Below are 14,344 nucleotides of genomic sequence, written 5' to 3'. Positions count from 1 at the left end.
CCCGTCAAGCTAACAACATGATTGGCTCAATCCCGCATCAGAGCACTAGCGTCGCCCAATCGTTTCCAAAAAGGGTATCGCGACATGCCAAGCTCATCTCGCTCAATCGATACCACTTTGAGTATAAACCCAGGCTCCCCCAGTCGAGTCACCATCCTTCACATCGCACGCAACAAGGAATATTGTGAAAATGCCGGTTGGACCATTCGATAGACGCAAGAAACGATCGCGGTGCCTTGCATGTGCTGCAAGCCATCTTAAGGCAAGTACCGAGAAGATTCGTCATCGTACATGGCTAATCCTTGTGATGTAGTGTTCTGGAAGTGTTCCGTGCAGCAATTGTGTGAGAAGGAGGGTTGAGTGTACTTTTGAGCAGCAGAAGCCTAAGCAGATCTGGATCAACCAGGATGAATCTGGCAAAAAGGTGGTTACAAGGGTTTCAGCTGTTACCTGCAAAAGCCAGTCTCCCCGGCTGGATCTCAACCCTACAGGTGATCAGATCTACTATCTTTCTCACTACTTCGACACGTTTTTGAGGCGGAACAATTGTAATCCAAAGACGGATATCTCCAATGATGTTATTAGCTTGATGAAAGATCAAGCGTCAGGGACGTTCCTCCACGATGCTGTTCTGTCATTGGGGGCAATGCAAGCTGTCAAACTGAACGCATTAGAGGGTATTGACCCAAGCAAGACCTACAATTTGGCTGTTCATCACTACTCAAAGTCTGTTTTGGGTTTGAGAAACGCTCTGGAGAAGTTTGACCAGGAGCCCAGTGCCCGGCATCGCATCTTGTGGACTACACATCTGTTGGGGCTATTTGAGGTGAGTCGTGCTTCAAAACACGCTGGCATGGTTGTAGGCTAACTTTTGGCAGCTTATGACTGATGCGACTGGCGAAGGATGGATACAACATCTAGTCCACGGCACATCCAAGGCTCTTGTCGCTGCTGGCCCAACATCATGCCAATCAGGTCATGGACAGCGCTTTTTCACTGAAATAAGAATATTCGAAGTCTGTCGAGCTATAATATTCAATGAGCCAACATTTCTTGCAAAAGCAGATTGGAGATGTCTCATTCGGGAGATGAGGGCCAAGGAGCAAGGCAACGCAGATTTATTGGATGAACTTTTGGATATCATCGTCTCATGCTCAACCCTGCGTGTTCGGTAAGTACTTCCTACAGCTAAATGACATGGTTTTAATTATTTAACTTAGGGCGAAGGACGTTATCTACTACTCGGACGCAGATGATGTTAATCTCCCAAAACATCTCGACGAAGCTTTTGATGTTGCTCAAGAAGGCTTCCGGCTAAGGCAAGCTCTCATCGACTGGGAAGCCAAAGGCGTACCCTCAAAACAGCTGACTGCTGAGAACACAAATGGGAGCTTCTCATCCTTGACCAAAGCATTCTTCGCGGCAACAAGTATCTACCTCTCCGGAGTTTTCGACTATGAAATTCCATATTGGCAAGACATGGGGATTGTGGCGCCCAACTTGAGTGAAGAAGAGATACAGATGCATGTGATCAACATATTGACGCATACGAATAGTGTTTTGCATAATTCTTCCATCTCTCCGTTATTGGTGCTCTTTCCACTGCGGGTTGCTGGTGCACGGTCTTGGCAGGGTTGGCAGCAGGATTGTATCATGCAGAACTTGCTGGTGGTTGAGAGGACATTTCCTGTTGCAGCGGCTTTTAGGGCTGACTTGATGGGTGTATGGGCTCGGATGAGTCCCCCGATATAGCTCCCCGCCCCCATCTTTCTTGATGAGGTTCACAATATTAATTATAGCAACAATAGAACAGGCTCTCCACAGTTGTTACACTTTTGCGAAAATATGCCTCAGACGATCTCCTGCCTAGAATAAGTCTATTCGTGTACCGGGATTGTGATCTTGGCAGCTGACAGTCGTCCTACATGACTAACTTTATCTCACCAGGATTAGGCATCAATCGCACAGTTTTAACTGGCGCATCATGTGATATAACCCAGCGGCAGGCAACACAACCAAAGTGAATGAGGCCATCCATCATGCGACAGGCAAGCAAACACAGCCACAGACGTCTTCAGATTCGTTTCTTGCATCAAGAGCTACACTGCATCTGCAAGATCTCCAGATCAAGGCCCTAAAATATCCCTGCTGAAATAGTTACAGTCAAATAATCCAACCATATTCTCGTAAAGAATAGCATGATATAATTGTACATCGACTCCTAGTCCATCTACCTTGGTCCCCCGTCACGGCCCGCTCAAAAAGGGTCTCTGATCATCTCCCGGTCTAGGGTGGATCAGCAGACACGTCACACTGCTCACCCTGTCTTTCGTTTCAGAGCCAATTAATTCTATGCCCCGGATTTCTACAGGGCCTGTGACATGCATGCCATGGCGTCATGCCGTCCCTGGGGCCTGTTTTATCTTGCGAATTATCCGTTGCTAGCTTATCTGCATCTTCTTAAGAAGAAGCCCGTGCCTGAGCGATATTTGTAAAGTGCAAATGAGATTTGGCACTTTAATTGTGTATTGTGAGCAAAATGCCAAAGAAAGCTCCATCACTGAGGTCGTCTACGAGACCGAAACCTCAGCCTGCACCAGCGCCTGCGCCGAAAAGACCGCCTCTTAGAACGCCGAGCGCGTCTTACTCAAGACCCCCGCCAAGTCATCCACCACCAACGATAAAAAATGAGGGACCGTTGAGACCTCCACCGGGTGTAGGCGCTGCACAAAGATCAAGATCTTATGAAGCCGAAAGTCGGCGTCCACGGTATCCCCCTTCATCGAGTCCAAGACAATCTTACTATGAGCGACCAAGGCGTCGGGACTCAGGCTTCAGGTCTGTGTCGCCTCAAGCGAGACCGCCTCCACCGGCACCTGTGCAGCGAGCGCTGAGACGGCGCATGACGAGAGATTCGGACTGGATGTCGGAAGATGAGAGTAGGCCTACATCCCGTCGCAGATCTCCGACTCCAGAACGTCGTCAAAAGCCTCGACCTCATGGAACTGAAACACCACCGTTCCCGCACTCTCCAAAGCCTGCGGTCGCACGTCCGCCTATGAGGTCTTACCCGACGGACAGCTCACGACCAGATCCGAGAAGACGTCCATCCTATGAGCCGCCGCCGTCACCAAGGCGTCCTCTTGGAGCTGGGAAGAGATCGCCGCCGTCAGTGTACAGGCCAGCACCTCACTTGGCTGCAGACATGCTACGAGGACGACCTCGATCAAGGGGAGATTCACCACTTCGTTCTCATGAAAGGCATGAAACGGTGAGTAACGGCAGAAGACCAAGCTATTCCGGTGCTGGGAATTCACAGCCTTCCTCTCGAAGGCACTCTGTCAAGTCTCCAGAGCAACAGGAAGCCAAACCGGCCGAGAAGCCTGTTGAGAAGGAGCCTAAGAAGAAGGGCTTTGACTTCATGAAACATTTCCCTCAAGCCGTCGCTGCCTACGCTGGCATCGAAGCGCTGGGTAAGCACGCCGACACGGCCAAAGAATGGACAGATTGGTTCATGAAGCTACAAAAAACTCCCGAGGAGATCCATGAACTATCAGCCAAGGCGACAACAGCAAGAGACACCATCACTCAGATTCAGAATACATTGGAAGCACGACCTGACATCATTGAGGGAGATGATGCGAAGCCCATGCGGAAGCAGATTGATGAAGCGATCAGGAATGCGACAGCCGCACTGGACGAAATGACGAAGCTCCTTCAAGAGATTAGCAGTGATGGGTTAGAAGGGACGATGTTTGGTGGCCTTGAGGAGTTTTATAACTCTTACAAGTATAAGGATGAGTGGGAGGAGAAGATCAAGTTGGCTGATGGCGAGCTGGAGAAGCAATTGGCTGCTCTTAGCAAACTCATGGTCAACATTTACTCGTAAGTCGCAAGCCCCCTCCCACAGGTGCTCAGCTGACCCCAAGTCCAGACGTGCTCTAATGAAGCCCGCTCCACCCGGCTTCGACAATCCTGTACCACCGCCTGCCCCTGGGCAGTCTTCGAGTTCTCCCGATGCGCGACGGTCGAGTACAGCGCAGCCGCAGACAAAGTCAAGGGCGGGATCAATTGACCTTGATCCTCCTCCCGTGGGACGATATCGGAAGTCGGTTGATGAAGATATTGCAAGGTCGACACCCTCTGATGTCTCAACTGAACCCAAAATTGAGACTACGAAAGACGCTGCGCCGGACGAGAAGCCCGAAGAGCCTGAGAAGGGCGGCGGTAGACCTGAGGCTCAGGATACTACGGATCAAGCTACTCCAGAGTCTCCTAAGGGTGTGAAGCTCAAGGTTGACGATGACCTGGCCGATCTTCCAACACCATCACCCAAGGCCGAACCTGCAAAGCCAACAGAGGTGCCATTGAAGAAAGAAGAACCCACAGGCATCAAGCCCGCGCAACCCACTCCAGTTGAAGCCAAACCCCCAAAGCCACCAGCACCTGCAGAAAACCCCGAAGAACTTCTCCTCGACGCCGCATGGAGTGGCGATATCCAAGCCTGCACCAACGCCCTCCGCCACGCCTCCCCCTCAACCCGCGATCAAAACGGCTTCACACCCCTCCACCTCGCCGCTGAACGCGACCACCTCGCAATAGCAATGCTCCTCCTCGACTCCTCCGCCAACCCAAACGCGCGCGCCAACGGGGGCCGCACACCCCTCCACCTCGCAGCGCGCTACGCATCCGCGGCACTTGTAGAACTACTGGTAGATGACGCTCACGCTGATCCTAACGCTCGTACAACGGATGGACGTACGCCGTTGCACTATGCTGCTAGTGTGGCGGAGGATGGTGATGATGAGAAGAGGGAGGTTATTAGGGTGTTGAGGGATTGGAAGGCGGATCCGACGATTAAAGATAATAAGGGTAGGACGGCGAGGGATGTAGCGCAGAGGAGGGATTTCTGGGATGTTTCGGCGACGTTGAGAAGGGCGGAGAAGAGGTGGGAGGAGGAGCATCATCAGAGTTGGTTTCAGAGGCATGGGCTCAAGCGATGAGATATAGAGTGACGGACGTCACAATGGCATACAGATTTATGAACCTCTGAAGAACGAGTTACGCAGCAAAGATTCATTACGCGTTGATCGTGACAAGTAACACTCGGCATACTCACGGTCAGATCTAAGGTAGTCGAGTCAGAGCTATCTCTACGAGATTCAGAATAAGCACTGTGGTATTGCATCAAGAGAAACTACGCAAGCAAAGACTAGCACCAGATAGGCAGACAGACATGTATGTACAGGTGAAGAAAACCGTAACTAGGCGATCACATTTCGCCTTACACCACGTCTCAATTACTTCTTCATTTCCTTCTGTTGCTTTGCGTCACCACCATCCGCTGGATTACCAGGCCTCAGCTCCGCCTTTGGCTTCATCTGAGATAGTTCGAACTTGTAAAAACCTTCCAACACTGTATGCGGACCCATTTCCAGAGGGTAGTCTGAAGGCGCTGGTTTCAAGTTGTACGGCACGAATTGGGGTAAGTACTCATCATCATCTCCAGGTACGGTATACGCCGAAAGGTTAGGCTGTAGCCATGACCACTCTCCCTTGTCGGTAAGGGCGGGAATGCATGCCTCAGCGGTGGTCTGGTTCATAGGTTTCTTCCATGAATCGAGACTGGTGTCGATACCTGGAAGGTCTGATCTTGTGAGGACAGGCCCACCGCGCAAGAGGATGCGTAGCTTCTTGAGTGTCTGGTCAATGATCCACTGGGGAAGCTTCAGTGTTGTTGATGGCAGAATACCCGTGGCGATATGAACGGGTTGGTAAGGGTCGACGATAGCACCAAGAACAACGGTTGAAGGATGATTCCAGATGCCGCGATGGTAAGCTGCAGCTGCGTCGTAGTCTTTCGCGGGATCAGGCGTGCATTTGGAGGGATCAACGTGCAAAGGTGAAAGGTAGACTTTGCTCGAGCTGGGCGAGGCGAAAGAGTCTGGTTTCTGGTTATCACCCGCGACGATGTTACGTCCTGGATAACCGAACTCGGTGTAGACACAATTGACATCGGGGACCTTGTCTTTGACGCGGTCTTGAGGCTGTGGGATGGGAGCGAGCTGGACTGGCGTAGATGGCTCTGGCGATGGAGGAAAGTAGCCGATGAGTCCATCGCGCAGATTTGACTTGTCACCAAGAAGGACCTCGAATTTGTACTCGTCAAGCTTGATTTCCTCCTTCTTCAACAAGTCCTGGTAGCTCTGCGACTGCATGACAGGTGTAGCAAGCTCAAGGTTCATGCCAATGTTGACGAGCGCAAGCGGACGGCCCACCATGTTGAGCATCTGCGCATCACCAGTCAAAGGATCATTGTAAATATTCTGACACGCATCAGAAAGCATCGCCCATAGGCCAACGAGGAACTTGGCATCAGACATGCGCTTCATCAGCTGTTGGAGCTGTGAGGACTCATTCGCTGCTTCAGACATGTCGCCCTCGGCGTAGTGAACCTGCCAATATGCTTTGCCATGGATGTTGTCCGGTACCAGTGCTTCGCCCATACTTTCACCCGCGGCGTTGTAGACTTGGATGCCCATTGTGCGAAAGTCAAGCATAAGCCAGCCCCAGACAGGATCCTCGTACTCCGTGGTAGGGCGCCAAACATGATGTCTCTGACCGCGACCTGCCTCGTAATCACCACGGAAAAACTGCGTTGTCTCATGATGCGCGTCGACGTCGGCCGAGTTTACGACGAACTGGACGTTGAGTCGCGCGTCTTGATTGATGCGATGACCAAGCTGGAAGAATTGTGAGCAGTGCTCCTTGTCTAGCTCAACGCTGTTGGCGAAGCCTCCGCCTTCTGCTTCATTCGGTTGGCATGCAATTGTGCGACCGAGGCAGGGATACAGAGGCTGGGTCTTGTTGATGACGTCTGGTGTGTGGATTGGTGAGACGACTTGGCCGAATTTGTCGACGATATTGAACTTTGTGAAGCGTGCTTGGCCGTGAGTAACAGGCTTAAAGTCCCGCTCTGCCTTATCAATAGAGCAGACGTCTTCTCCGAATGGAGTAACATCGTGGCCATTCTCTGACTCAAGAAGCGCTTTGAGAAGAGATTTTTCTTTGTCGTTGCGCGGAGGATGCGTCTCGGATTCGTATGGCGATACATGAATGCCTCCATGAAGAGTGAGAAGCTGATCCGTGAATCCATCAAGATTTCCGGATACAAGATTGAGGCTCTTGAGGGACTCCTCTAGCTGAGCAAGAATCTCCTTCTTTCCACCTGCTAGGCCTGCCTTCTTGAGAGACTCGTCATCTACTTTGTCTAGCAGCTGTTGTGCCAGCGTTGTCATCGCCCACTCGGCGTTGGGACGCAGAATACTTCGTCCTGAGACAGTACGTTTGTGGAGATCCATCATGTCAAACGAAGAGATGTTGACGCCAGGCGCGATTCTATAGTCGGCCGTACCATCACTTAACCTTTGCAGCGTCCAGAATCGCTTAGGCAGATGGTAGTACTCAACCTCCCACTCTAGAAACAATACGCGACATGGCTGCGTATCATTCCAGTGAGTGTCGGCTTTGTTGTAGTAAGCAGGCCTGGGCTCTTTCATCTCCTCTGGGTCGCCGATGCTCAAGGCATATGCCCACTCCTGCATCAACGCATCAACTCCAACACGGACCCAGCCTGGTGCCGTGTAGTTGAGAGCGTTGAGGCTGTCAAGAGACTCAAACAAGGCTGGAAGTCGCATGAGGCCATTGTTTGACTTTTGCGCATCGACGATCTTCTCTACCAGTTCTGGGTTCTGGAAGAAGAGCTTCATGCCGTGGACCATGCACAGCTGGTGATTCGCATCGCCTGACTTGGCTCCCACCAGTTCCTTTAGCCATTGCTGTACCAGTTCTGCTCCCTGTTTGCCAGTAAACGGAAGCGAACTCAGCGGTCTAGCCTTATTGTTCTCTTTGACGAGGAACTCTGAGGGCCACGCTGTACCAAGTCCTCCCATGACGATAGAAGGAGACGTGCGGCTGAAGAACTCCGACCTAGCAGTGGCATGCATCTTTTCCAGATCGGCAGGCACTTTATCCTGACTGTACCTCTGGCGCAACTCTTTGACAATCTTCAAAGCCGCAAGATCATCCTGAATTCTCCTGCTACATTCTGCGCGAACTAGAGGATCTCTCCATCTGCCTCCCGTCACGCGAGCACGACGCTTCCACCACTCACAAAAGAGCCGATGGCGAAGATATCCTTCTTGACGGTCCAGAGCATCTATGTATGCCTGGAATCTATCCGCTTTGAGCAAGGCTTGCATCTCCTTTTCGGTAGGAACATGCAAATCTTGCATCTTATTGGGATCAACGGACTGGTCGTTACCCTTGGCAGACACATTCTCATTGTTGAAGCGCCATTTTTTGCCTCCATCTGTAGGCTTGAAACCAGCTCTGAGGTTCTGCGGTACGTGGGAGTCGAGTAGTCCACCTTGGCCAGATTGTCCGATTGCCATCTTCATCTCGTCAATGAGCGCAATCCAGTCATGGTTGCTCCAGCGCTTGGGCTCCTGGCTCTGATTGGCTGTTGTCTTTTCCACATGGACCGTCTCCTCTGGTAAAGAATGAAGGTATGCTTCAAGCGCTTCCAGCGAGTCTGATCCTATAGCTATAGGCTGGCTGCCGCTGACATTTCTCGCAATATTGAGCGCCTCAGAGTTTTTAGGCGCTTCATCTCTGGTCCACCTTACATTATACATGGCGCCGTGGGTAATGGACTTCTTCTCGTCGTGCTCCGAATGAAACGTTGAATGATAGCCAAATACAGCGTACGAGATAGTCGCAGACGCAGGCCGGATAATCTGGCCCGCACTGTTTTTCCATGAGACATCGTCGTGAATGGAGAAGATGTTTGAGTTGTGATGCTGAAAGTCTGCGAACAGAGGGTTTGCAGAGTCCAGCAATGTTAATGGCGAGTGGTAAAGGCCATTAGGATCGGGATCATTCCAATCATCGTCGAACTTGCGCCTCATGCCCATAAACACATCGACCTGCTTTTCCACTGAGACATCCTTGTCGATGAACGGAGAAGCTTCCGTCTCAACATCAAAAGTGTCGTCTGTGGAAGGGTCAAAGTGACCGCCAAAATGGCGGATGCGATTGCTTTCAACGATGAAGGCCGCCAGTGCGGGAGCGCCAGCTTCAGAGGCTTCTGTGATGCATCTGAAGACTATCCAACGATCTGGTATATGTGTTTGCTTTCTTTGATCAGTCATGCTGTTCTGGTACCGCAATGTGGTGCACTTACTGCGACATCTCCAGCCTTTTCATCGTCAGTATCCTTTGTTTTTCCATTGCGGAAATGCTGCGGCAGCGTCCAATGTAGATAGACGCCCAATCTCTCATTACGCAGCATGCGATCATAGATATCTTTACCCTCCTCGTCAACTTGCGGTGTCTGTGTGATATCCGCAATTCGAGAGTTTGAATACCATGGATACGCTCCGTCAATGTCAACATTGGGGATCGCATCTGGCGCTGAGAACTCCCCAGACAGAAATGACGAATTGTCGGGTCTGTTTAGTGGCGCGATAAAGTGCTCTTTGTTGAAGATGTGCTTATTGAGAATGAAGGCATCGAGGTTCATGGACCAGCAATCAATGTCTGTGGCCTTCTTGATGGGCTTTTGTGGTTTGGGAGCAGATGGTGTCTCCAAGTAAATTGGAGTTTCTTGCTCATCTTCCGACACATCTGCTGGGTCGATTGCTGCAGATTTAGAAGCCATCACCGTTGTCATTGTGGAAGTATGCGTCAACGAACTTGATGGAGAAGGTGTAGTGATTTGGTCGTATGTTGGTGATAGTGAAGATGGCCGCTATGATCAACTAACTTGCGAGAATTCGACCTTGTGCTTCTACATACCTCACTGGCAATCCGATGCGCAGCACAAGATACCCTGCCTGTTCTAGCCATCGCTAGTATCTAATAGCACGGAAGCAATTCTCGTAAGATGCTACTGTAGCTAGGGTTCATTCAGCTTACGATACGCGACCGAGACACACAGGCCGAGTCCCAATTACCAACCACTCTTTCAGGGTCTAGTCCCCAAGTCATTGAACAGTGCGTAACACACGGTGTACTTCTCCTCCTCGACGGAACATTTCCCCCCAGAGGCCTATGGGAAGAACGGCACACACCACCAAATGCCTGGTTAGCGTCTCCCTATTTCCTCTTATAGCGGCTGGCTGAACGGCCACTAGCGGCCCGGGAGCTGGGACGCTCGCTAAGAAACGCCTAGCTCCAATCACTAGCTGAGGGCGTATGCATCGATTTGCCTCCGACAAGAGTGTTGCTCAACCGAAACGGGAACGCCGTATCCGCTGAGGTTCTAAACGGGCAAGTTCCCCAGGCGCGTGATTTACTATTTCGATAGTTTTGATGCAGGTCTCACGTTCTGAGAATCTCAGCTATGTTCCGCTTGGCAGGGGTATAGATGCAGTGAAACATGGGCTTGAGTCTAGACACAAATCGTCTATCAAGAATTACACATTCCTTGGCGAGATTGGCACCATGGAGAAGTTGATTGCCATTGAGACGTCTGCTTCGTGTAAGCTCTCGATGCCCTGTGTCGTGAAGCCTTCATACTCATTCTCTATCAGAGGCACCTCAATCGATTCTGCAGTTGAGCCTGGCCAACGGGCCTTGATTGAACATTTTACTGCCATTTGTACCATCACCATCTTTCTCAGGTGAACCGGCAGTATGTCTAATACGAAGCCAATCGCGACGGCATCGTCCAGCAGTTCAACTGCTTACGACAATGCCGACGCAAAAGCTCGTCTCTACGCATATGAGATCCCTCCCATGCCTCCGGGAGAATACGAGATCATCACGACTCAAGATGTCAAAGCAGGCGACGACACTGAGAAGCTGGTATCGACACAACCCGTCACAGTCAAGGCATGTCAACCGTATGCCATAGCACCAGACCTCGTTCACTCATTCTATCCGCCAAACTTGCGCACCGTGAGTGCAACGACGCTTCCTCATGTCGTTCTCAAAGGAGCTACACCTTGGGAACGGTCGCAAACGTATGATCCAGGCACTGCGCCAACGCCATGGATTGCTTTGCTTCTCTTTACAGACGAGGATCTGTGCGTGCCTCCGGAGGTGACCAGCGCTGCGAAGCCCTCGGGTACTAGATCTTTTACACTTCCTTTGAGTCTTTTTAACAGCAATCGCTCAAAGTGGTGTCACAAGGAGAACTATTCCGACGCTGATGTTCCGGTCAAAAGTGATGGATCACCTACTACTGCTGATTTCCTGTTTGTCAAGAGCAGTGCTTTCAAGATGTATTTTGAGCGTCAAGACTCAACAGGCAAGACGGTACAACAAGCTGGGCCGGAGTTGGACCGCTATAAACTCCTCACGTACATGACAGATAGCGGTGTCAAGGACGAGAGCGGTCATGTTACGAACAAACTCAGCACGCTTATCGGTCATCGAGCACGTCCTTATACCCTAGGTGGAGAGCCTGTCAAAGTATATGCGCACATCGTCTCAATTGAGACCTTAGGCAGTCGCATCGACTGGAGAGCTGCGAGTGAGGCCTCAGCAACAGTTGCACTTGTTTCTCTGTTTTCCTGGACATTCACCTGGGAGAAGAACAATGCAGATCACTCTCTTGAGATGTTCAAGAATCTCGCTGATGATAAAAGCATACGCCCGCTGGCGATCAAGCTTAAGGCAACAGATCCCAATAGTCCAGACGATCCGTCGGCTGCATGGGTCCGTCGAAGGGTCACAGAGGGATACACTATCGTCCGTCATCGCGACATTGCCGGTGAATCATCCATGGCGCTGTACCGAGGACCGCTTACCCCTAAGTCATCGCGCAAAGCGCGCATCAAGTCAAGTGTACACGGAACTGACCTGCAAATCATTGACACGTCAGCGAGAATTCTCGACATCTCGTACAATACGGCCTGGGAGCTGGGTCGAACACTGGCAGGTCGCGACGCCAAGTTTTCAACGGCCATTGCCTACCTCCGTCGAAAGCTGTGCATGAAAGCCGTAACCAAGTCCAAGTTCGCAGAGAATGAGGGAGCCGCCACGAAGTCTAAGGAGGCAGAGGATGAGGCTGCAAAACTCATGCACAAGGCGGACGACGTTGTTGCCAGCGCGTTGTCGAAACTTGATGGGCTTTTCAAGGGCTCTGTGGCGGCAAAGATGAAGGGTCTGCCGAGAGATGGAGATCTAAGATGGCAAGTCCCTTCTCCTCCAGCGACATCCATGGCCGCAGCGCCAGGCGTGATGACCTTTGAGAAACTGCGCAGACATCTTGAAAGTGCAGCCAAGCCCTGGCTTGAAGATAAGACTCTGGAACTATGCCAGGCTAAGCCCGTCGTTTCTTCAATTCCTCAGTTGGGTCTCGTGTTCAATTGGCTCATCGACAATCTCATGTCTCTAAAGCTAGTCCCAGCGACGTATCTATTCCCAGACCCAGCTGTCCTTGAGAAAGAAAGCGTCAACTGTTTTCTCGTCGATGATACTTGGATCGATGCTTTGGTCGATGGTGCGATGAGTCTGGCCAACACAATGGGAGGAGGTAGTGATCCTGTCCGCGATCTCATTCGCTGGGCTTTCAATTTGTATCTGGGAAAGGCGCCAGCCGATCGTGTACAAATCGGTGGCTCGGGCTTCATCGTCCGCAGTGGTATCGTGGAGTCTTTTCCCGATCTCGAGATGAACATCACTACCAAGCTACCAGGCTCAAACGACCCCACTCCTCTGAGCTGCGCGTACCGAACACGTAACGAGGACATGATCCTCTGCCTTGTCGCAAGAGGCCAGGGACAAAAGTTGGTAGACTACAAGGTCCAGCTTAAGCTACCGCCACATCAACAACGCTACAGTTTGGGAGATGTCAAGAAGGATTCTATGGAATTCACCTGCGAGATGAAGCCATTCTTGACGATGACGGACAAGTTCAAAAACGCTTTGCCACAAGCTGAAGTGGAAAAGAAAGTCGAGTGGAGTAGAACGGGCGTCATCAGTCCTTCGGGTTTCCCCATCAAGCCCATCTGGAATCACGACACCGGTGTCCTCACTCCTCATCTCCTGGTCAATATGATGGACTACTTCATTGATCAGAACAAAGAGCGGGTCTGGGCCAAGCCAAAAGCAGACTCGAAAGTAGTGTACATCGCGACGCAGTTACTGGAGAGTGATCACTGTGTGACACTCACCTTCAACGTGACGGCTGGCAAAGAGAGCCTGCCTCGAAGTATCCTCCCTGAGCAGACTGTGCCTGAAGAAGATACTCGCGACCCGGCGATTAATCATTTGCCTGAGAACATAGAAGCCAACAAGTCATGGTTCTCAAAACTGGCCTTTTCTCAAGACTCCCCAGGCCGCAGCATACCAGCGCAGTCCAACACGCCTCAACACATCGTCTTCTCTATCAAAGCCAGCACTGCGCCCAATAATCTCCCAGCTGGAACAGAAGTATTTGCCATCGAAGTCACCATCCCCATTGGAGAAGATGCATCCCATCTTCTTGACCATCTGGCGCCGTTACCTACCGTACGCGCCATTGGGCCACGACAGCAGTGGATCGCGGCTACGACACATAGAGCGGCTACGAAAGAGTCGGCTGCTGAATTGGTGGTTCATTTGAAGCCTCGTGGGACAACTGGAGGGGGTGCTGTATTTTCAAATGGCTTGGATGCTAGTTTTATGCTGGTGAGGGCGACTGTTAATGGTGTTGTAGGAAACGATGTTGAAATTAAGACGAAGGAGATTTATGGGAGGTGGCAGAAGAGTAAGAATGCTGATGGTAAGGAAGTTTCTGTGTTAACTACGAACGATGTTATGGATTCATGGATGCTGCGCAAGGAATAATCTGGGGTATTTCGTACATATTCAATATTAGGTCATTACTGAAGCTATCTCAATTAAGTACCTTTTATGTTTGGATTAAAACAATCACAATTTTTCATGTTCCATAAGTTCAAGGGACAAGACGAACATGCAAGCTTGAGCCCTACGTCTTATCAAAATATCTCAAAGTCACTATCACCACGAATCGCTCAGTTGTTACAGCATAACAGGATAAAACTTTACAGAGATCTTTATCTCCAGTATTTTCCCATAGACTTCAGCTTCTTTACTCACCTCGGTGGCTGCTCATTCAGCATAGAAGCACCGCAGTATCCTATGAGAGGCAGCCTAGGGTAGATGGCTCAGCCAAGATCAGCCCCAGCTCTAGTTGATCCTAAAAATTCTCACAGGGCCCTTACACAATGAGCTTAGGGTACATACCCCTGTAAAGTCAATGGTCTTGACGCCAAACCCCTAAAAGCTTGTCTCGCACGCCCCGGAGAAAATGGTTCGAGACCCTGCATGC

The 14,344-nt window shown here is 50.9% G+C and overlaps 4 protein-coding genes across 4 annotated transcripts; 3 read left to right on the top strand and 1 right to left on the bottom strand.

Annotated features, from left to right (window-relative positions):
* Nucleotides 1-89: 89 nt before the first annotated feature.
* On the top strand, nucleotides 90-1,752 carry FOBCDRAFT_322654 (uncharacterized protein; the record flags this gene model as incomplete). Its single annotated transcript, XM_059612088.1, has 4 exons — nucleotides 90-262; nucleotides 314-826; nucleotides 879-1,171; nucleotides 1,221-1,752. Exons 1-4 carry the CDS (start codon nucleotides 191-193, stop codon nucleotides 1,750-1,752), a joined length of 1,410 nt encoding a protein of 469 aa, XP_059465765.1. The 5' UTR covers nucleotides 90-190.
* Nucleotides 1,753-2,487: 735 nt separating this feature from the next.
* On the top strand, nucleotides 2,488-5,173 carry FOBCDRAFT_230767 (uncharacterized protein). The gene is made up of 2 exons (XM_031189532.3): nucleotides 2,488-3,885; nucleotides 3,935-5,173. The coding sequence occupies exons 1-2, from the start codon at nucleotides 2,540-2,542 to the stop codon at nucleotides 5,001-5,003; spliced, it is 2,415 nt and encodes an 804-aa protein (XP_031033517.2). The 5' UTR covers nucleotides 2,488-2,539; the 3' UTR covers nucleotides 5,004-5,173.
* Nucleotides 5,157-9,761, bottom strand: FOBCDRAFT_189012 (uncharacterized protein). The gene is made up of 2 exons (XM_031189531.3): nucleotides 9,245-9,761; nucleotides 5,157-9,194 (listed from the first exon to the last, which is right to left on the bottom strand). Exons 1-2 carry the CDS (start codon nucleotides 9,731-9,733, stop codon nucleotides 5,301-5,303), a joined length of 4,383 nt encoding a protein of 1,460 aa, XP_031033516.2. The 5' UTR covers nucleotides 9,734-9,761; the 3' UTR covers nucleotides 5,157-5,300.
* Nucleotides 9,762-10,566: 805 nt separating this feature from the next.
* On the top strand, nucleotides 10,567-13,920 carry FOBCDRAFT_230764 (uncharacterized protein). Its single transcript, XM_031189530.3, has one exon. It carries the CDS (start codon nucleotides 10,699-10,701, stop codon nucleotides 13,837-13,839), a length of 3,141 nt encoding a protein of 1,046 aa, XP_031033515.2. The 5' UTR covers nucleotides 10,567-10,698; the 3' UTR covers nucleotides 13,840-13,920.
* Nucleotides 13,921-14,344: the final 424 nt, after the last annotated feature.

The sequence above is a fragment of the Fusarium oxysporum genome, chromosome IX (assembly GCF_013085055.1).
Source record: "Fusarium oxysporum Fo47 chromosome IX, complete sequence".
NCBI lineage: Eukaryota > Fungi > Ascomycota > Sordariomycetes > Hypocreales > Nectriaceae > Fusarium > Fusarium oxysporum.
The sequence above is the reverse complement of the archived record's forward strand: the minus strand, read 5'-3'. Positions and strand labels throughout refer to the sequence as shown.